This window comes from Protobothrops mucrosquamatus, unplaced genomic scaffold (assembly GCF_001527695.2).
Source record: "Protobothrops mucrosquamatus isolate PMUCROS unplaced genomic scaffold, P.Mucros_1.0 scaffold1093, whole genome shotgun sequence".
NCBI lineage: Eukaryota > Metazoa > Chordata > Lepidosauria > Squamata > Viperidae > Protobothrops > Protobothrops mucrosquamatus.
Genome location: NW_015387317.1, coordinates 183,065 through 206,650, shown reverse-complemented (window position 1 = coordinate 206,650; position 23,586 = coordinate 183,065). Strand labels below are relative to the sequence as shown.

The window sequence follows — 23,586 nt, the reverse complement described above, 5'->3', positions numbered from 1 at the left end:
CATTTCAGGTTTCAGAGAAGGAGAGCAATCTCTTGCGACCTATTTCCCATGCAACAGCTGTATATATATTTTTTGGCTCTAAGTCTTGGGCGCTCCTCCACATCTCCATGTGCCTATGGGCCTCTGCATGCCCATCTCCAACCCTCTCTGCCTATCCTCCGTATCGGCTTCTTGCCACCCTCTCGTAGCCCTTTCCTCTGAAGTTTTAATTAAAATTAAATCAAGGGGAAAAGGACATTTCCCTCCCTATAAGAACCAGCCCATTCCTTCTCCTCTCTGCAGCCAACATTCCTATGTCCTCCCCATAGGTTTTTGAATGTTTGAAGGCCATAATATGGCATTACAACACTACAGAAGGCTGTGAGTGTGTGTTTGTGTGTGAGCAGTTGGAGAGATGGTAAAGCAGCCGGAGTGGGGAGTATGTTTTTGTAAAAGGGGAAATAGAAACTATAAGGACTTTTGATTACAGAATCTAGTTCTCTTTTTTCTTCTTCTTGAAATGTGCTCAGCCACCAAGCAAGTGAAAGCGAATGATAGACAACTCTTAGGTTACACAATACTGAAGCGAGAGATTAATATTCCTTCTCTTTGATGCAAAGCCCAAAGGATAAGGAGAAAAGTCCAAGCTGGAACTCCATTTTAATTGCTGTTCTACTTAATAATTTTGGAATCATAATTCCCAATTTAAATAATTTAAATATCAGGGTGGGGGATTGTCAAGGATGGTTGGAGATTGTTTTATCAGCCGAGGACAAGCAGCTTCAGAAGCACAGGGCTGATGGAGATTGTGGGGAGGGGACAAAAAAAGGAGAGTGAAAATGTTCCTCAAGAGGTTAGGAGGGGCTACTTCCCTTTCATTCTTTGCTAGCCTCCCTCTTATCTTTCAGTTGGATCAGGCTCTGTGTCAAATTAAAAACTGCAAGAAACATTACCCGCAAATATAGGAAGGTTCTTTAATTCACAAGACAAGATAGAAAGGAGGGAGGGAGGGAGACCGGGGGATGTCATAGAATCTCTGATAAGTTGGCTTTGAGAAGTTACAGAATAGAATTCTTAGGTTGCCAGATCACGATAGTCATCTTTTTAATATACAGACTTCCCAAAGTCTTCTATGAAATTTAACCCCTTCAGTGTCATCCCAAGTGAAAAGTCTAAACGTAGTGGTACCCAATCTCGTGCCCTCTAGAAGTGTTGGGACTACAACTTCCAGAATTCCAAGTCAGCATAACTAACAGAGAGCAGCAGGTTGGAGAAAGCTGAATAACAACAACAACAACAACAACAACAACAATCATAATAATCATAATAATCATAATAATCATAATAAAGTTGGAAGGGACCTTGGAGGTCATCAAGTCCAACCCCCTGCTCAGGCAGGAAACCCTACACCATTTCGGACAGATGGCTGTCCAGTCTCTTCTTAAAAACTTCCAGTGTTGGCGCATTCACCGCTTCTGGAGGCAGATTGTTCCACTGGTTAATTGTTCTAACTGTCAGGAAGTTTCTCCTTAGTTCTAGGTTGCTTCTCTCCTTGATTAGTTTCCACCTGTTGTTTCTTGTCCTGCCTTCAGGTGCTTTGGAGAATAGCCTGACTCCCTCTTCTTTGTGGCAGCCCCTGAGATATTGGAACACTGCTATCATGTCCCCTCTCGTCCTTCTCTTCGTTAAACTAGACATACCCAATTCCAGCAACCGTTCCTTATATGTTTTAGCCTCCAGTCCCCTAATCATCTTTATTGCTCTTCTCTGTATGCATGAATGAATTTACTCCCATTTATATTAATCCCTTGTCTCTTGTTCTTGCCTCAAAAGGCCCTACCATCCTATAAATAGGACTACATGGCCTATTCTTTGTCCAGGTATCTTTCGTTTTGCAAATAAACGGTTTTATTGGTAGGTCTTCTCTACCTCAAGAGGGTCGTTCCCTATGTATCCTTCAAGGAGAAAAGAATAGTCCTTGACTTACAACAGTTCACTGAGTGACCATTCAAAGTTACAACAGCACTGAAAAAGACTTATGACCATTGCACGGTCTTCCCGTGGTCACGTGATCCAAATTCAGATGCTTGGCAAGTGACTCATATTTATGACGGTTGCAGTGTCCCGGGGTCATGTGATCATCTTGGACAAGCAAAGTCAATGGGGAAGCCAGATTCACTTAACAGCCACTTGAAACTCAAAACTCAATGTCCTTTTTTACCCTTGACATTTGTAGCTGTAAATTAAGAAATTAGAAATAACCTGCATCTTATTATGGTATATGTAAAGTGGACTACAGTGTTTTAGGACTGCAGAAACTCAAAAACAACAACATTTGCTCCTATCTTGCCTACCAGGAGATACCATTTTATTTCCAGAACTGGAGAACCAAGGAAATCAAATCCATGCCATCTCTTCCATGTTAGCCAACCCGAAAGCCTCAAATGGGCTTAGCACATTTCTTTAAGAGGAGATTTTAATCGTAATCATAATCATAATCATAATCATAATCATAATCATAATCATAATCATAATCATAGTTGGAAGGGACCTTGGAGGTCATCTAGTCCAACCCCCTGCTCAGGCAGGAAACCCTATACCATTTCGGACAAATGGCTGTCTGGTCTCTTCTTAAAAACTTCCAGTGTTGGAGCATTCAGGCAGGTTGTTCCATTGGTTAATTGTTCTAACTGTCAGGAAGTTTCTCCTTAGTTCTAGGTTGCTTCTCTCCTTGGTTAATTTCCATCCGTTCCTTCAGGCGCCTTGGAGAATAGCTTGACTCCCTCTTCTTTGTGGCAGCCCCTGAGATATTGGAACACTGCTATCATGTCCCCCCTCGTCCTTCTCTTCATCAGAGTAGACATACCCAATTCCAGCAACCGTTCCTTATATGTTTTAACCTCCAGTCCCCTAATCATCTTTGTTGCTCTTCTCTGTACTCTTTTGTTTGGGAGCAACAATCCTCCCTTGCACCTGAAGCCTCTCCTGAGACTAACCAGGCAGATCCCCCTCTTTTGGGCATGCAGTTATCAGCCTGACTCAGAGACCTGGCGTGGGCTTTCTCGGCATCCTCAAGGTCTCTCCTGAATTAAGTGCACTTCTCAGACAAAGACAACTCTCCTCCCTCCTCTCCCACCACCTATCCACTGAAAGCAAGCTCTGCGTCTCTTGGTGAGCTTGTGGGAAGGAAAAATCAAAGACTGTCAAGATTTGCAGGGCAAGGAGAAGAATAGATAAAAACAGGAAGAAGAAGAAAGAAATGTGAAAGAGCTTCTGCATAATACTAGGGTCGGGGGTGTGGGGTGGGCATGAGGATTCTTATATCCTTAATTTCCCTGCCACCTTAATTGTTCTGCTGTGTGTGACCCATATATCCTCTGCCCCCCCCCCACCATCCTTCCCCCAACCCATCCCACTCAGCACTTCCTTCCTGACCTCTGATTTCTTACCCGGTCTGTTTCCAGGCTTGGCGTAGCTGATGTTAGCATTACACAGATCAGAGCGGCACCTACAGGACAAGGTGATGGCAGCCGAAGAACGAAACTCACAAGCTGGAGAATCACAGGCTTCCTTTTCACTAATCCAGCAACCTGGTTTGGAGAGGACCGGAATGGGGTGGAGAAGGAAGTGAGGAGAGGTGGGAATTCAGGAGGACAATGTTCATGAAACCTCTGCAAAGATGAAATCTTACCTGGCAAGTGTTGGAAAGGAAAACAGAACAGAATAGAATAACAGAGTTGGAAGGGACCTTGGAGGTCTTCTAGTCCAACCCCCTGCTCAAACAGGAAACCCTATCCAGGGGTAGGCAGCCTTGGCTCTTTTATGACTTGTGGACTTCAACTCCCAGAATTCCTGAGCCAGCCACGCTGAGGGGAAAGTGAGAGGTTTCCAAGCTGAGCCATGCTGACTCAGGAATTCTGGGAGTTGAAGTCCACGAGTCATAAAAGAGCCAAGGTTGCCTACCCTTGCTCTATACCATTTCAGACAATTGGTTGTCCAATCTCTTCTTAAAGCCTCCAGTGTTGGAGCATCCACAACTTCTGGGGACAAACCATTTCATACCAAAGAATGTATGGGATTTAATTGGCCCTGGGTAATCTGGGGCCAATCTGTCTCAATCCTAAGGAAGAGGCAATGACAAACCACTAATGGAAAACCTCGCCAGGAAAACTGCAGGGACTAGCCCAGGCAGTCTCCAGGAGTCAAAAACTGACTCAAAGGCCCACATACATATATACATATTTACTGGGTTAATATGCCACTGCAATCATGCCCGACTCTGAGTGGGTTACAGACATCCAAAACAATGCAATAAGAACAATATACAAACAGCAAAGTAATAAAATAACAGTGTAATAAATAGCATACCATATATTATAATTAGAAGATTGCTAAACAAGATTGAATAAGTTGTACAAGTTGTGGGCAGTCATGTTATTATTCCCACTTTTGAATTTCTGGAACACACTCTTAAAAATATAATTACGGTAATATATCTAGATTGATAAGAAACACACACACACACACACACACACACACACACACACAAACCCAGAATGTTTGGGATAATTCTGCTAAAGCACCGAGATGTACAATTGTGAACTTCATTCATGGAAATTTATGGCAGAGAGGTCCGAACACCAGCTTTTTCTTCTACTTTGTTACTTTTCTCTATTCCCCCACTGCTTCTTTTCCTTTTGTGCTGTCCATCAAGGAGGATAAAAATGAACAATGCCTGCCTCCCCTTTCCACATCTGGAAGTATCCCTTCGTTCATCCCACCATCAGAAGCATGGAAAGAGTCACACATCAGTAACACAGAAATACTAAAAGGAATCCTTCAGATCTGCAAGGTCGTAAAACAGGACTGCCGCAACAGTCGCATTAAATATGGGTAGGATTGGACTTTATTCCTTACAACTATGCCGTAGTTGGTTCATTACTGTATTTTTATTTAACAGCCAGAAAAAGGAAAAAAAACCTCTACTGAGACTGCAAAGGAGAGTGGGAGAGAAAGAAATTACATTCAAGGCCACTTCAGGGAGTCCACGGTTCTGCCCGGATCTGAGTTTGGCTGTCTGAGCAGAATCAAGAATCAACTGCAAATGCTAATGTTTAAGATCTGATTTCCACAATTCATTCCTCCTCATCCCCAAAGCTATCCTCTTGGAATCTGGGATCCTTCCCAAATATCCAGAAAAAAAATAGAAGGCGGGAGCACTGTGCATGCCCTCTTGAGCTCCTGAATGAAAGCCAAATCTAATAAATAAATCAAAAGATCAGCCTTCCACAATGTAGTCATATCCATATGCACTGATATTAGTCATCCCAATTGAGACTATTCTGGATGGGCCATTACGAGGGTCATAGTCCCAACAGATCTGGCCAGAAAATAATAGATCCATTCCTCTAGGACAGGGGTAGACAACCTCGGCTCTTTTATGACTCGTGGACTTCAACTGCCAGAATTCCTGAGTCAGCTATGCTGGCTCAGGAATTCTGGGAGTTGAAGTCCACGAGTCATAAAAGAGCCAAGGTTGCCTACCCCTGGTCTATAGAATCAATCAGTGGAAAACCAAAAATTTTCCAACCAAAAATGCCTTGCCCTCTCAGACCTCTTCAGATGACCTTGACCTCTGTTAGTATCCCTGTTTCCTTCAAACCAGATGCTCTCCTTAACTCCCTGCTCCTCTGGAAGCATTGTGTGGCGTCAGACTTAGCTTTCCTTGGGGAAACCTAGCCTAATTGGCAAAAAGAATCCCATGATAGAAAATAGAGTATGGGCCTTTAAACGGGAAGATCAGGAAATGCTAAACTCTCCCCCCCCCCTTCCAGCCTCTGGTAGCCCAGTGTTAAGTGTGGCTGTTAGACAAGGAAAGTAGGACTGGTGTTTTTGCTACACACTTGCATAGTGCGCACTCTGACCTTATCTTCCTCGCTGCTCTCCATGGTAACTGCAGCTCCTAGGAGTGCTTCAGTGTGGAGAAGTGAGAGAGCTGTGGATATCTTTGTAAGAAGAGCCAGTTTGCAGTCTTTTCTCAGGCAGGGACGGGCCAAAAATAGGCTGGAATGTACTGGGCAGATCTCTAGACGACTTGCAGAAGATGTGCAAGCGACTGGCTTTTCAGTTTTAACTCAAAAATCTTTTGCTGGTTGCTGAAATGAAGAGAATCTCATTGCGGGTGCGGGAGGACGATTCAGGAGAGGAGGAAAATCAGGAAGGAGTAAATGGATGAAAAGGCTGAGAATTTTGCTCTCGCTACTGTGAGAGATTCCTGAATAACGCATTTACTCTACATCCAATAGAGCAAATACCCATACCTACTGTTTAATACGTTTATCTATGTTTGTCCCATTGTTCATGTCAGTGCATATTTGCTCAGTGAACTACTAGTCAAACACTTAAGTCCTAAGTAGTGAATCTTAAGGATATAAAGTTGGGGATATTTTTTTTTAAAGATCCCACAAACCTGGAGTCCTTCTTCAGTCTGCTGTTTTGCAGATATTTTGGTATATGATTCCCCATGTTCACAGCTGGTTTTGGCTGAGAATTATATTTCAACGTGCTTATTGGGGAACACATTTCTAGAGATGAAAACACTTCTATTTCCTGATCTCTCTTACCTTCAAAGAGGTAAAGCTAAATATTATTAGAGTGGCTGACACCTGGGTGATAGTGGTCAAAATAATAGAAACTTAAGAGAAGCAGATTCAAATCTTCACTCAGCTATGAAACTAAGTGAGTGGACCGCAGCCAACTTAGCCTACTTTACCTTCAAGGGTTATTATAAGGAGAAGATGAAACAGACAAAAGTCCTGCCAAAGTGAGTTCCTTTCCCTACGAATAGAAATATAACAATCTCTCCAAATAATATCACTATGTTTAATAAAACATGATTGATGTTCCACTTAATAAGAAACTCCAGTACCTGAGATGAAAGATAATGAAGTGCGCCCAACTACGAGATACAAGGTCCACTTATAACCCACTCTATTTCTTACTTTTAGAGAAGGCAAGTTTAAGCAACCAGAAGCATAAATCTATCAATGGAAAAGGCTCCATTTGTTTTTTGGCATGCATTTACAAAGGTAAGTGAATACTTGATGACCACAGATTTCAAGGGAAGAACATACATTTCACTGAGGCAACTCCAAATTTCATGTCTTTACTTCCTAAACTCCAACAGGAAGTATAATTCAGCCATTCAGCTGATGAGACATCAGTTGACCAAAATGCACAGATCAATCCTTAGAAGCCATATCCACACATACAGTATCTTTAAATATGATGCATGTCAGACAAAGAACCACAGAAATAACAGTTGCATCTTTAGTTTTGCCTTCTACACTCAATCTCCATTTCCAATCTGGGTTAGCAAGATTGGTTAGTAAAGTTTTAAGCTGGAGGACCTTACTTGAAGAACATAGCATGTACTTTATGATCTCTTGCTTTATGGCAAAAAATATAAAATATCCTGAAATTCATACTTTTGAACAGGAGCATAAGTCAGAATTATTTCCCTGACTCACATATTCTTACATTAAAAAATATATATATCCCACTGCCCTTTGTTAGCCAGAAAGAGAAAACTCACAATGTGCTTGCTGATATTCTGCTTCCATTTCACCCTCACTCCCCAGGGAAGACTCCCCAGTTGCATCTTCCTTTTGTCCTCACCTTGCATCTTGGCTTGAAGTTGTCCTTGGTTCAGTTCCCAGATGCCAAAACAGCACTGGTTGTGAGGACACTGGATTGTGCCATTGCGGCCATCTTCCAAGATTAAGCCATGAAGGTGCTCCAGTCCCTCAGTCAGAGCATTGGATCCATAGGAGACACAGCTACGGTTTTTACTCAATGCATCCATTGACCTACTTTGCTGTCCCAGCATAAAAAGCCAAAGGAGAAAGCTGTGGAACCCCATCTATTTTCCAGCAGCACCTGGTCTGGGTATGTAAACCCAGCTTGCCCGTTTTGGTGTCTCTCCTCCAGGCCCAGGTGGGAAGGACTTGGCAAGCTCCAGCGTGTGGGATGGGACTGACTCCTGTCAGCTAGTGACCATAAGCGAATGGGAGGGAGGCAATGAATGCAGTCAAAGAAGGACAAAATGAACCTCTTCTAGATCTGCCTTTATTTCTATATTTCTGAGACACCATAAAAAAAAAGCCTCCCACAAGACAGCTGCATTCATCCTAGAAAAACAACTCCTCTGCAAACTCAAAGAAAGAATTTGAGATATCCTAGGCTGGGATATCAACTATATAGGCCAAGGACATCTTTTCAGGTTTAGATACACATGTGAATGATACTTGTGGGAGGCAGGCAGAATAAGATTTGGAAGTGGTTATCAGCAAACCTTAAAACCCACTTAGATGGATGTGTTTAATATGTTGCACATTGCATGTTTACTCAGACTAGAATTTGGAGGGCGGGTATCATAAAAACCACAGCAGTACAGTATTATCAATAGGGGACAATCCACCTCCCATATATTGTATCTTGGTTACCCATGTCTAGTGTATGTAGTTGTTTAGCTTTGTAGAACCAGTTAATTAGCTAGAAGTACAGATGACCCTGAGAAAGAATTCAGCTGGTCTGAAACGCTGATTAGGGTTGGACATGGGTCCCCTCCCATCTTGATAAACAGAGTTCTGACTAAAGGAAAACTTCGGCACTGTAATAATATTGCACATTTCCATCTCATTCTTCCTCACATTTTAAAAACTTTTCTATTTTCTACATCTGGGGAAGGATAATGGCTCTGCTACAGAACACCCGTGCTCTGGGGATTTCAGAAAGCAAGACAAAGAAACAGCCTACCTGAGAATTTGAAGACCTGTTGTCAGTCCTAGCTGATAATTCTGAGCTATTTGGCCAATTATAGGCCAACTTACCCCAGCTGCAGATATGCACACCCTCACAACTAACAAGCCCTGTCTCAATAGAGGGGGAGGGATACTGACATCATCTATCTCTAGTCTACAACACAGACCTTTCAGCAGTTCCAAGAAGGCTGCACACGCATTTGCACTACTCAGGTGACCCTGAAGACACAGATAAACCTCCAGGTAGCACTAAGGACTAGCTGAAAGAATGCAAATGACCAGCCGGCTGCAAAGAGTATAAATCTTTCCACTCCCCATTATCAGTCAGAGCTGAAGAAGCTTCTTGGATGAGAAGTGGAACGTCTTCAAAGAAAAACAAGAAAGTCCAGTTGCCTCTTGAAAAAGTACCTTTGGGACAACCATGACCTGGATGACTGAGAATTTCCATAGATGTGTAACAAGCCTAAACTTGGGTTTCTCAGCTCCAAGATGACTACTGTATTGTGTGTTAAGGGAAGGAGAAGTGTAGGCTAGGCTAATGTCTGTTTAGAAGCTAGATATCCTACGTAGTAGTAGTGCCACAAATGCTTCCTTTACAACTCCCTGGTTTCTCAACCATTGTAGTATTTGGGAGATGTAGTTGCAGCCTATCTGGAGGACACCAGGTTGGAGGAGGCTGATCAGGGGAACTGAGCACAGGGCCAATTATAGCTCTGATTCAATGACTTTCTCCCAGGTTTTAGCTCATTTTCTATATAACAGGAATCCCTCTGTATTGAAAAATTCAGGTACATAGACATATGCATAAAACTCTTTCATAAAACTCTTCTATCCAGGACATAGCATACATAGCATATAAGCATTGCTTGAGCAGGGTCCTCAGGACTGTCTGGGACAATACACTTCCTCTTCACAACCTGTTTTCCTTCTTACCTTCTGGGAGGAGGCTCCGTGGTATCTGAAGCAGAACATCCAGATTCAGTCACAGTTTTGTTCAATATAGCATTAACCTTGTGAACTCTCAAGTTTCCTCTTTCTGCTATGTATTCAAGATGGACAGTGATTAACATTTATATGTATTTATATGTAAGGGTTAAGTATATACATATGTATGTAGCATGTCTATAATAATAATAATAATAACAACAACAACAACAACAATAATAATAATAGTAATAAAGTTGGAAGGGACCTTGGAGGTCATCTAGTCCAACCCCCTGCTCAGGCAGGAAACCCTATACCATTTCAGACAAATGGCTGTCCAGTCTCTTCTTAAAAACTTCCAGTATTGGAGCATTTACCACTTCTGGAGGCAGGTTGTTCCACTGGTTAATTGTTTTAACTGTCAGGAAGTTTCTCCTTAGTTCTAGGTTGCTTCTCTCCTTGATTAGTTTCCATCCGTTGGTTCTTGTCCTGCCTTCAGGCGCCTTGGAAAATAGCTTGACCTCCTCTTCTTTGTGGCAGCCCCTGAGATATTGGAAGACTGCTATCATGTCCCCCCTCGTCCTTCTCTTCATTAAACTAGACATACCCAATTCCAGCAGCCTTTCCTTATATGTTTTAGCCTCCAGTCCCCTAATCATCTTTGTTGCTCTTCTCTGTATTCTTTCTAGAGTCTCAACATCTTTTTTACATCGTGGTGACCAAAACTGGATGCAGTATTCTAAGTGTGGCCTTACCAAGGCATTGTAAAGTGGTATTAATGCTTCACGTGATCTTGATTCTATCCCTCTGTTAATGCAGCCCAGCACTGTGTTGGCCTTCTTGGCAGCTGCAGCACACTGCTGACTCATATTTAAGTGATTGTCCTCTAGGACTCCGAGGTCCCTCTCACAGTTACTACTATTGAGCAAGGTACCCCCTATACTATACCTGTACATTTGGTTTTTCTTGCCTAAATGTAGATAGAACCTTACTTTTTTCACCATTGTTGGTGTTATGTATGTGTACACTTTTGAGACCAGGCAACAGAATTTCATTTTTAATGTGTGCCAGTGTCCCCACAGTAAAAAATGACAATAAAGATATCTTATCTAAAATAGATACACCACACAAATGGACAGAGAATATAATGACTATGTTATGACTATTATTCTAAAAAGCCATGTTTAGTTTTTAATTACTGTAGAGAAAGATGAATGTCCTGTATTATTTACTGTTACAGTCAGAGTGATGTTTCAAGTGATACCAAAGATGCTTTTTCATGAGGCAACTGGACTTCCTTGTTTTTCTTTGAAGACGTTTTGCTTCTCATCCAAGAAGCTTCTTCAGCTCTGACTGGATGGTGGGGAATGGAAAGATTTATACGCCTTGCAGATGGCTGGTCATTTGCATTCTTTTAGCGAGTCATTAGTGTTACCTGGAGGCTTATTTGTGTCTTCGGGATCACCTGAATAGTGCAAATGTGTATGGAGCCTTCTTGGAACTGTTAAAAGGACTGTGTTGTAAATTGGAGATAGATGATGTCATATCCCTTCCCCTCTGTTGAGAAAGGCCTGTTCAATTTTGACACAGATGGCCTCTTTGACCCCTCTTTCAAACCAGTGGTCCTCTTTGTCCAAAATGTGGATTTTGCTTTCTTCGAAAGAGTGGATTTGTCTTTTAAATGCAGATGGACTGCTGACTCTTGTCCTGATGGATTTGCTCACCTCAGGTCTCAGAGACAACTGCTGGTTTGAAAGAGGGGTCAAAGAGGCCATCTATGTCAAAATTGAACACCCTACCTCAACGGAGGGGGAGGGATATGACATCATATATCTCCAGTCTACAACACAGTTCTTTCAACAGTTCCAAGAAAGCTCCACACACATTTGCATTACTCAGGTGATCCTGAAGACACAGATAACCCTCCAGGTAGCACTAATGACTGGCTAAAAGAATGCAAATGACCAGCTGTCTGCAAGGAGTATAAATCTTTCCATTCCCCACCATCCAGTCAGAGCTGAAGAAGCTTTTTGGACAAGAAGCGAAAAGTCTTCAGAGAAAAACAAGAAAGTCTAGTTGCCTTGTGAAAAAGCATCTTTGGGATAACAATGACCTGGATGACTGAGAATCTCCATAGACATTTCAAGTGATGTGGGGGGAAAATATATATGATCAGCTGCTACATACAACTGGCTTAGTACGTGAAGTCAGCAACAATGTAATGACAAACATTTTCTCATAGACAGTTTACCAAAAAGATTACGATTTGAATGGATATCTGATTGCAAGCACTATGCTCTAATCATGCACTATTGTGAGTCAACAGACAGAATGGACACCTGTGTAAAAAGATAAACTATTTTTATAAATTTTATAATTAAAAATCTGCCTTTTGGCATTGGAATATGTTCTGTGGCAACTTTTAAAAAAAATTAAAAAGGCACCTGGAGGCAGGCGAGAAGTAGCAGATGGAAACTTGTCAAGGAGAGACCCCATCTAGAACTAAGGAGAAATTTCCCAACAGTGAGAATAATCAGGGGAATGACTTGCCTCCGGAAATTGTGGGTGCTCTAACACTGGAGTTTTTTAAGAAGAAATTTGACAGTCATTTGTCCGAAATGGTATAGGGTTTCCTGCTTGAGCAGAGGGTTGGATTAGATGACCTCCAAGGTCACTTCCAACTCTATTATTCTGTTATTCTGAAAATATAGGGAAAGACATTGATATCTCAATACTTTTCCATTGAAATTCCCAAGGTATTTAGAATTTTGTTGGAAATTGCTATGATGGCAGGGGACCACAGCTTTTATGTGAGAATTTCCCATAGGAAAAGTGCATTTCCCAAGCTTGGTGATCTCCAAAAAATATGGAATACAACTCTCAGAATTTGCAGCTACTTGGCCATTTGACTAGACATCAGGGCTGCTCTTAAGCTTACATTTAAGCCATGATGGCTAAGGAGTTAAAGTCCAAGATATCCACAAAGATTAGGGAAGTCTGATCTATATGGTTTTATCCAAAGCAACTCCTTAAGAGTATATTTCTCTCAGATGCCTCAAACACCATTTTCCCATCCAATAGTATACAAGGGTTTCTGTATTCTCCTATTTCCTTTTGGTTGCTTAAAAAACATATTCCTCCAATGGCATAAATAGAGCTGAAGCATCTTTGGTTGGTTGTGTAAACACTTCTGCGGAATGCATTAATTTACTGGCTCCGCTTCACTTTACTGTTCTAATCATCTCAATGCTCTGTCATATTTAGGATGATAAATAACTTTGCTGTAGTCAAAGCATACTCCGCCCTTTTCAGTTCTCAGCACTGATCCTTCCCATGTTTGCCTGTATCTGCACATGTTAAGAACAATAAATATTTCTCAAATAAGGACATGGGTATCTTTATTTTCTTTGCACTAGAATCCTGAAAATCCCATGAAGTGGCGTAAAATTACAAAGAATCATCTCAGAATTGCAGAGCTTAGTTATGCCAGCTCAGAGGGAAAGAAACTGGTCTCCAGGTGTTATCTTTGCTCACCTGGCTGGTGCTGCTGGGATTGTTGGGATTAATCCAGAAGGCTGTAGCTATCCCACCATAATTAGCTGTTAAATAACCTTGGTTATCTCAAAGGCATTAGTATCTTGATCAATACCCAAAATCTTTCAATGTATCCCAGCAAGCAGCAGACAGAAAACCCTGGAGAGGGGGGGGGGAGAAGGACAAATGATCTCTTGCTTCCATCCAAGAATATCATCTGGATTATAAAAAGCCTGCTGTTTTATTTGTAGTGCACAAGCTAGAAGCAGTCACAGATTTATCCAGGGTAGCCTCAAACAGGTTTTGCTCTTGGATCTGAGTTGAAATTAACACTTCGGCCAAGGCCTTTATCAAATTCTCTCCAAGTACCAACAACTAATATTTTTCTACAGATTTTCTTTTTAAAAAATACCAGTCCCCCTCTGTATACACTTTTTTGTCCTAGTTTTTATTCTGGGTTTCCCAAACTATTCACAGTGGTGAAAGGACAGCTGACTTTCCTACAGCCAACATAGCAATGCTGCCCTCTTGAGTTAATTGCAGTGTAAAAACAGCCATCTTTGGATAGAGCACTCTGATTAGAATCATTACGGTATCTTCAGCTGGAAGTGTGTGTGTGTGTGTATAAAATCAATTTGATTTGTTTTTATCATAGTTATATGAGAATTATCCTCTGTCTCCAAGTCAGAGAAAAGCACAAAAGGATATATGCAAGAAAAGCAATAGGGATTTGGGGCCCTGACAGAGGAGAGACCTTACTTTCATGTAAAGTAGCGCAGACAATCTCTTTGTACAAAAATAATTCCTTCATATGATCTTGGAGATCGGTGGCCAATGAAAATATTAAGCTAAGAGTTTTCTGGAAGGGGCAGGTTTGGAGCAATAACATGAGCCAGCCATGTGCTGCAGCTGCCAAAAAAGCCAACACAGTGCTGGGCTGCATTAACAGAGGGGTAGAATCAAGATCACGTGAAGTATTAATACCACTTTACAATGCCTTGGTAAGGCCACACTTGGAATCCTGCATCCAGTTTTGGTCACCACGATGTAAAAAAGATGTTGAGACTCTAGAAAGATACAGAGAAGAGCAACAAAAATGATTAGGGGACTGGAGGCTAAAACATATAAGGAACAGTTGCTGGAATTGGGTATGTCTAGTTTAATGAAGAGAAGGACGAGGGGGGACATGATAGCAGTGTTCCAATATCTCAGGGGCTGCCACAAAGAAGAGCGAGTCAAGCTATTCTCCAAAGCACCTGGAGGCAGTTCAAGAAGCAACGGATGGAAACTAATCAAGAAGAGAAGCAACTTAGAACTAAGGAGAAACTTCCTGACAGAACAATTGACCAGTGGAACAACCTGCCTCCAGAAGCCGTGAATGCTCCAACACTGGAAGTTTTTAAGAAGAGACTGGACAGCCATTTGCCCGAAATGGTATAGGGTTTCCTGCCTGAGGTCCCATTGAAAAATTATTATTATTATTATTATTATTATTATTATTATTATTATTATTATTATTATTATTATTATTATATTATTATTATATTATTATTATTATTATTATAATTATTATTATATTATTATTATTATTATTATTGTGTTGTTTAATAAGCAGAATTATACATCCAAATTTGTATGCACAGTTGGTGAAGAACATTGAGCATTTTACAATATTAACTATGCTCTTGTTCCCCAAAACAAACAGAAATCTCTACATCTGTTTGAAAAAAACAAATGTGTTATGTATTTACATGCTGTCAGGAATAGTGTGTCTAGCAATCACTGAGGATGTCTTCTTTGCTTTTTGCTTTTCCCCCCCATTGAACAAAGAGCATTTCCAAATCAGTTAATATTATTTTTGGTTATATACAATTTTGTGGATTTCCCAAAGGGGAAATAAAAAGAAACATCTGGTACATTTTTTAAGTTTACTTTGATCCAAAAAACATCCAGCACTCCAAGCAAATTTATTGATTCATAGATCGAATTTTTAAAACTACTTATCTATCTCAGAGGGACTCTATAGGGGTCTGTCCTACCTGTAGAAACAACAATGAACAGTAAATCAAACAGTAAATCAAACCAAAGAAAGGCCCTTGGAAAAATATAAAACAGCGAGGGGGGGAAAATCAGAACAACCTATAAGTAGCAATTTGGCCAATTGACATGAAACTGTCAATAACCTCAAAACTGACAGGTACTTAAGAAGCCAATAAAGTTTTTAGAATTTAGGGTGGTGTGTAGATTCATAACTAAACAACTCATTGCATTAATTCAAGAATTGCAAGTCAAGGTGGAGTATCTTAAAATCCAAAGGCACTTTGTCTAGGAGTCCCAGAACTGGAAGAACAAGGGGGCATAATTATTTCTCCAAAGACTCAGGTGAAATCTGTCCTTTCTGAAAATTTACAACTTGGATCATTAAACAAATGATTGTACAAGGACTACCTGTACAAAGACTATGTGTCCCAAAAAATAAGATACTTAACAGACTATTTGGCCAACATATTGTTGCTTCAGTGCCTCAAAGTAGGAAGTCTCCGATCACTATTGCATCATTTCCTCCTCTTGGGGACAGGGAGAAAAATCTCTTTGCAAAATGTGTCGAGTCTCCTTCCTGAAACTTGTAGCAAGGTTCAACCAGGGGCCCATCTGAATCTCAATTCTAATTCAAATTAATCCGTTATGGACTCAACCAGCAATGGGCAATAATAAAATCAGCAACACCAGAAAAGGAACGGCTTTAAAACGGGGGTCCTCAACCTTGGCAACTTTTAAGACATGTGGACTGCAACTCCCAGAATTCCTCAGCCGGTTTTGAAGTCCACGGGTCTTAAAAGTTGCCAAGGTTAAGGACCCCTGCTTTAAAAAGAAAATACAATGAATATCATTAATTGGTTCCGGGAGGCGTGAGGAATACCAAAAGCAATGAGTACCGAACATTCCCCCCCCATAAGGAATAATGTAGTGAGTCACAAGGTAGCAGACAATGACAAGTTCTAGCTTGTGCATCGAGCACAAAACAATGAGTACTGGAACAAAATTTTCGCCTCCAAATTTGTACCAAATTTGATGAGATTCAAAACAGCCGAGTACCAAGGCACCACTGGATTTTAATAGAGATTGCAAAACATAACCCACAAAAGGGCAGAAAATGGGAGAGCTTTCGGGAATCAAAATTCCTATAGAAGAAAGTCCACACCCAAAGATTGTTATGGGGCCAGTTTGGTGCAGTGATTAAGGCAGTGGTTCTCAACCTTTTTAATGCCGCGACCCCAACCGGCCGTAAGTCAAGGACTAAACCAGTCGTAAGTCGAGGACTAAACCGGTCATAAGTCGAGGACTACCCAACCGGTCGTAAGTCGAGGACTTTCCCTGCCCGGGAGCACCGCGCATGCGTGATTCTGCCCCCTGCGCCGGCCGAGGCGTAGCTGGCAAGCGGCAGAGACGGAGCAGGCCGACCACCAGCTGGCCCAGCCCAAGGGAGGTAAGGCACCCGCCGGAAAAGGGGAAAAAAATGGCGGACAAAAAAATGGCAGACAGCCTTGCTTGGCGACCCCCGTGAAATGGTCGATTGACCCCAAATGGGGTCCCGACCCACAGGTTGAGAACCACTGGATTAAGGCATCAGGCTAGAAACCAGGAGTTCGTGATTTCTAGTTTCTAGTCCTATCCTAGGCACAAAGCCAGCTAGGTGACTTTACCAACAGAAGAGAATAAATGTACCTCAGAAATGAACTATGGAGTCCTTCGTACTCTATGAGCTTGGTTGTTGTAACACCATCAATGCTAAGTCAGTGTGGGGTTTGCTTACTCTGTAGCTTACTCCGCCAGCATTGGAGGACAAGTGGCTTTCTCCCTGTTAGTTCTCAATTAAGGTATTGTTTTCTTCTGAACAATTCTGGGTGATTAATAATCAAGCAGAAAACAAATTGTATGGTTTTGTTTATATTTGTATGATTTATCAAATGTATTGAAGAATTTGATTGCCGTCCTAAGATATACCAGTAATAACACTTTTAAAGGGACATATTTTGACCATTCTGTTGTCATGTGAATTTTGTCTTATACTGTGTAACTTTCTTACGAGTGAAAGATTTTAGCTTTTTAATTGTATTCATAAGACAATGTTGCATCAGCATTTCATTTATTTTCAACCATGACTCTGAGCCTCATGTGGATCCTGTAAGTATCCTTAGAAAATTAAGGTAGAGGATACTGTAGTTCAGTACTGTATCAACATGTTTAAGGAACACTATTAGTTGTTTAAAACTTGGCTGTCAGTGTCCACATTAAAATATGAAGCCAGCAATGTAAAGTAACCAGAAATATGAAACAATATGAAACCACGATTTTACAGTGAGTTATAGCAAAGTACTGGGGCAAAGTAGAAGAATAAAGACATACACAATCCATATGGCCAGCCAGATTAAATACAAACTCTGTAGATACTTGTTTATTCCTTTCATTTAAAAAATGTAATCAGTATACAAAGGAGGCAAACTATTTTAATCTTTGTACAAAAATAGCACTTTTTAAAAGTGTTTCAGACATCATTACATAGGTAATTGGATTTTTTTTTAAAAAAAGCATATACATTATTACAAGATAAAACAAACAGTCTTTTACATAGAATAGACAAAATTATTTTATTGCCAGTGTTACAGGTTGGCTTAAGTGACTGCAGAGCTGTGCTATAAGCACCAGAAAAACAAAAATAATAAAAAAAAAAACAACGCATCCACCTTAGATCACTTCTCACCTCCCCATTTCCTGGGAACAAATGTAGAGGCAACGATGTTACTATGGAAGAGAATTACAAGCTGTTGGAGATAATGTAAAATTGTTGTTAAAGATTATCAGAGTACATGCATTATTGAATGGAATCTGAGCTGAAATTCCCTTCTGCTCAACTACCACCACAAAGCATGGGGAAAGCAAGTGCTCATCCTTTTCCCCAGTGGATTAGGAAAATTAAATTAATTACTGGACTCTTGTGGCCCATTTAAACTGGACTGTGACAAGATTTAATATAGAAAAGTCTGGCTCAAGGCACAAAATGCTACAGAGATCTCTTAAGGCTGATGGCATTGGCTTAACTATATACAACTCTTGTTTATAAAAGGCAAGGCACATTTTATTCCAAAAAACAGCATTGCAAGTAATTTTAAGATAATATAAAAATTAAACAGGCAAAATTTTACCATCTGGAAGAGGGGCGTTCTTTTTCTGTACACATTTTATGTTAAGGCCAGTTTACATAAACGGAGGCTCAGTAAAGCTTTTCCAAGACCCAGCTTGCAACTACATGTTTAAATGATCTTCAATTAATAACGTTCTTGGAATTGAGACACATTCACACATGCAGCACACATCCAAATAATGGCTACCCTGCCCTCTCTCACTGGACAGTCACTTTCAAAATTCATGAAGCCCTTCCATCTGTGATGGGAAAGTATTCAATAAGACAACAAACCTCACCCTAAAAAAAAATAGCCTCCGGAAAGGGATGCTCTTTCTCTCTCTCTCTCTCTCTCTCTTTTTTCCCCTCAAACACAACTCAAGTCTGCCAATAGTGCTGATCATACAAATAACTGAGCTTTGTTCTGAGCATACACACACAGCAAAGAATGCTATTTTAGCTTTTGTATGTGTAAAACTGAACGGTGCCTTTGTAAGTAGAGGCCATCTTTTGGAAGCAACAGACATTCTCAACCCAAGCAGATAACCAAGGATCATGCTATCATTCTGACCGGATCACAAGAACGGTCATTGCAGACAAACGTTATAAAACAAAACTGAAAATGAGGGGAAGGTGGCACTAAATGGGGGATGCGCTGTCGCTTAAAAGTGTGGACAACTCTTTTCTTAAAATCTAAAATGATAGACTCCAAAGGGAAACAGAAGGTCTAGAGGCCAGATCTTCCTGCACCAAAGACTTTCCTACATGGCTACTCACACACAGAGAGATCAAAATTCTCCCAGGGCACTATTTCAAATGGTAGTAGGTATGCATCTCTTGTGCATGCAAGCAGACATAATAAACAGTCATGGTTACGTTAAGACTTTAAAGATCTGAGTTCTTATCTTATTGAGATAAAACTAAATGATGCAAGCAAAGCTCTTTTTGCGACAGAAGAGAAATATAAGTGATGCTATGATACGGGTGGCCATTCATGCTCCAGCACATTAAAAAAAACAACAACTAAACAGGAGTTTAAATGGAATGCAAAATTCGAACTTCAACACAGTGCTACTGAAGGTGTCAAGGAGACAAACGAGGTGGTCAAGTCAATGATAATTTCCATAGAAAACTTTTGATTTTAACTCTTTTTTTTTTTTTGAGTTCCAGGAAAGGCACTTACTGCATGTTTTTCTGTAAATTTTTTCTGTAACTGCTATTATGTTCAGTGATAGTACACATAAGAGCCTATTTCAGACAATATTATTTATACATGAAAGAAGAAGAAAAAAATATGACCTGAGTTGAAAATTTCTCCTTGGCTGAAGACCAAAGAGCATTTTTAGGTCAGAGTGGGGGGGTGGGAAAAAAGAGGGACACATACGTAAGGAATTCAATGCTACTATGCAATATAATCTTTGTAAAGACCACTTTCCTCAATACTCTGCTAAATATTTGGCATATACCAAGCATATATTTACTTTGGACGTTGCAGAGAATACCTTTGATTCTAGCAGAAGCTCAGAAAAAGCGTATGACGAAAAGGCACAATCGCAATTGTCACCGGGCACTGCAATGAGATACACCACTTAGGGAGAAATAAATACTGCAATCTACCAAGGGACCTAAAATCCCCAGTATTCCCCAAACAGAATTCTTCCATGCTCCCAGCCCACTTTTTTAAGATTTAGGTTATTACAAATAAAAATGCTCACCCTCTCTCCATATTTCTGCTCCCCCCCTTCAAAAGTAAAGAGATTTATAATAACGTCTTCCCTTCCTAAAGTGTTCATACTTCAGAGATTTATTGAATTTCTACCACTAACTGAAAACCCTACTTCTGGCTTCCTGACTTGTAGCAATAGCTGTAAACTAAAAAATTGCTCTTTAGAAAACAAACAGGAGCCGATAAGAGAGACTCATTAATCTTCTGTGATGGGCAATCTGAGACAGCAGACTCAGAAAGTTTCATTTACAGATTTATAGATGGATTCCTTCTACAAAGTCACACTGAACTGAGTGGGAAAGTAACATCCAAAATAACAAAACTGCCCGGTGCGTTGCCGTTTTCTCAGTGGCGAAAGTGTGTAAATGTGAATAGACAGGATTTTTCAAGTGTAGCACTTGAAAAAAAATGCTAGTGGGATTTTCTGTAGCAGAAGAAAAATGATTAGATCATAACAGCATTTCCATTGACACCACATCTGCTAAGAAAACAGATACTTGAGAGTGGATGCTATTAACAAGCACAATCTGGCATTATAGGGAAGTTTAAAGGGGGAAAAAAAATCAGCTATCCTTTCAGATAGTGGGAACTATCCTGCAATCTTTCATAAGCATATACATATTGTGTGTGTGTATAGTAAGTCTGTGTGTGTAAACAAAGATGTCAGTGAGTTGTGTAGCATTTTTATTTTTATTTTCTTAAAAACATGTTTCTACTTTCCCAAATTTGAAAATCAGATGACAACTTGTGGCATCACAGGTATCATACTGCTCCCCACCCCCACCCCCCAAAATTACTGCAACTAAGACATTCTTGAAGCAGGGGGTTTAAAATAGCAGGAATAAGCCAGCAACTCGAGGTATGAGGCAGTTTATTTATTGCTGCATACTGTATGGGACTAAATTATCTAGAACATCAAGCTTCCCTTCACTATGGCAAATAATGCTTGTATTCAATTAATTTAGTTAGAGTAATGCAGTACTTGAAATCTATCATAGTAAAAATCATCTATCAAGATGATTACAATCCTTGAGTCTCTGGAACGTCCAACTTCAAGACCCTAAAACCTTTTCTTGCTTTTGAATCAATATTGAGTTTGCACCATATTAGAAATACAATCTGCTTTACCTTTGATCTAACAGCAGTACCTGGAAGACCACAAATCCCTACTACTGTGACAAGGAAATTCTTTCTTAATAAAAATGCTTGAGTTACACCTACTTACTCAGTCCTCCTGGTGGTACATTACTTTATATTTGTTGTATGTTTCTTACATTCCTGGTATAAGTCTGCCCTTTCCAATCCATCAAAATGAAGAGAGAAATCACTGAGAAAAGGGGAAAAGGCTAAGCAAGGAGTGATAATTTCACCTCAGCCAAAGTAAATGGAGCAAAATCATCAATTCATCAGTACAAACAATTCACAAGCACTACAGAAGTCAAATATTTACACCATGGCTTTCTTATTTTTGACATGCGTTAAGATGCTCATGCTTTTTGGTCTTGTTTCCATCCTCTCTCAGCTCAACAAACAGCATTTGTGAAACAAGAATATTCTTTTTAAAAGCCTGACAAAAGAGCTATCCAACTCCAGGCAAGGGGCTCCAAGGATCTGCAGGTGCAAGCACCTGGACAATTGTGGGGACGGTTAATCTTAACTCCAGCATTGTCCTGAGGAAGGAAAAATGATCTTTTTCCCCCTGTCCCTGACAAAAATGATGTCGTAATTCAGCTCTGCTAAACCACTGCCATATATGAGTGTACGTATATCATATCATATATATCATATCATATATATTATATATATCATATGATTCTGGTACAGCTCCAGATAACACAATAAAAAGAAAATAGAACAGGACATGGCAAGAGGGGCATCAAAATGTTACCAACACAACACTTTATATTGAAGGCAGAGAAAAACAATAAACTGGTTTTATATGCTACTGAGGAGTGAAGTGATGAGAGAACTTCAGAGCAAAGCCACAGAAACAACGAAGAATGGCCAGCTATAATACCCCAGCAACAATTCATGGACCCTTTTGTGAATTTTTTCCGGGGCATAGAAATTCACCTTGCACGTGACAAGTACTGAAGTATGCAAGAGGCAGGAGCTTCATGAAGGCTATGTGACAATTGAAGATTTCCCTCAATACTTAGTAAAAAAAAAAAATCTGTCATGCTACCTTGTTTTTAATTTAGCAGAGGGAAAAGGACATAGGGCCGATCAGCTGAGTGATCTGGTAAGGTACTGAACAGACGTGTCTAGGTGGTTCACACTAAACACAAGAGGTTTTTAGGAATGATGCCTAAACTGTCTGAAGACTTACTGGGATGGGAGGATGAGTGTCATAAGGCTCTTAACAGAGATTCTTTAACGACTTTCAAGCCTCACTTTTCCTCCTCCCTTCACTTTTTATCTCATAAGCACTGGCCTTCACTTCATTTCTTTGGTATTTGAACTACCACCTAAGTTCCCTTTGTTGCAATTTCCTCATAATAATTGTTCCTCGTAAAGGGAGCAGGCTGGCTAGCAAGCACTAAATTGCTAAAAAGTTACAAATAGGAGATAAAAAAAAAAAGCCAATTCAGAATTTATTCTCAATGGAGCGCCCAGCAACTGAGCCAAATATTGGGCCATTTGTCAATTTGGAAAGAACTGGGCAAGTCCCTTAAGTGTTTCACAGCAATGCAGCATCCCAAGGTAAAAGAACCCAAGCTTACATTTCTCCTTTAACTACACGGCCGTAGCATTTGTCAAGATCTTAAACAAAAGAACAACAAGAGTCCAATACTATAGTTCCAACTTGCGCTGTAGTACAATGGCTTGAGTTGAACCACATAACATATATAAAGACCTCTCCACCACACCCTTAAGATTCCTGGTGTTCTTAGAGCGGTATGTATGCATGCAACAAATACTTTAAACAAAGAAGATTCACTGCTTCACGCTAGGAACTAAAAAGAATTCCCCCTGGGCCAAAAATTGAATTCATGCATTTTTGGAAGGCAAGGAACATAAAACTGTATGTCACGTTTTCATCTTTCCTTAGGCTCAGTTTCCCTTGCAAGTTCAGAACACACAGTGGGCCATGGACCCTATCACTTTGGGTAGAAAAAAAATAATGACAAGGACCTTAAACAGACACTCTTTTCTCCAAATAGAGAAAAGTGGAAATTATCAGGAAGTAACTTTTTTAAAAAAGGTATAGGTATGAGTGTCTAATCAAATAAGGGAAGAGAACATTGGAGGGGGGGGAGAGAGAGAGAGAGAGAGAGAGAGAGAGAGAGAGAGAAAACACCCTAAAAGTTAAGCACAAGAAAAGCTAAATTTATATTTTTATACATACAATTAAAATGCAATATAGCATCTGAACATAAGCCTGAACGCCGTTTAACAGCTCAATAAGTTCCAAGTTA

The 23,586-nt window shown here is 40.3% G+C and overlaps 1 protein-coding gene across 1 annotated transcript in view; it reads right to left on the bottom strand.

Moving 5' to 3' along the window:
* AMHR2 (anti-Mullerian hormone receptor type 2) overlaps nucleotides 1–7,843 on the bottom strand; it is a 28,714-nt gene extending 20,871 nt beyond the window's left edge. Inside the window, exons 1-2 of the mRNA XM_029284906.1 lie at nucleotides 7,657–7,843; nucleotides 3,429–3,569 (exon numbers count right to left, since the gene is read on the bottom strand). Coding sequence (XP_029140739.1) covers nucleotides 3,429–3,569; nucleotides 7,657–7,843 — 328 coding nt within the window. The remainder of the gene's footprint in view (nucleotides 1–3,428; nucleotides 3,570–7,656) is intronic.
* Nucleotides 7,844–23,586: the final 15,743 nt, after the last annotated feature.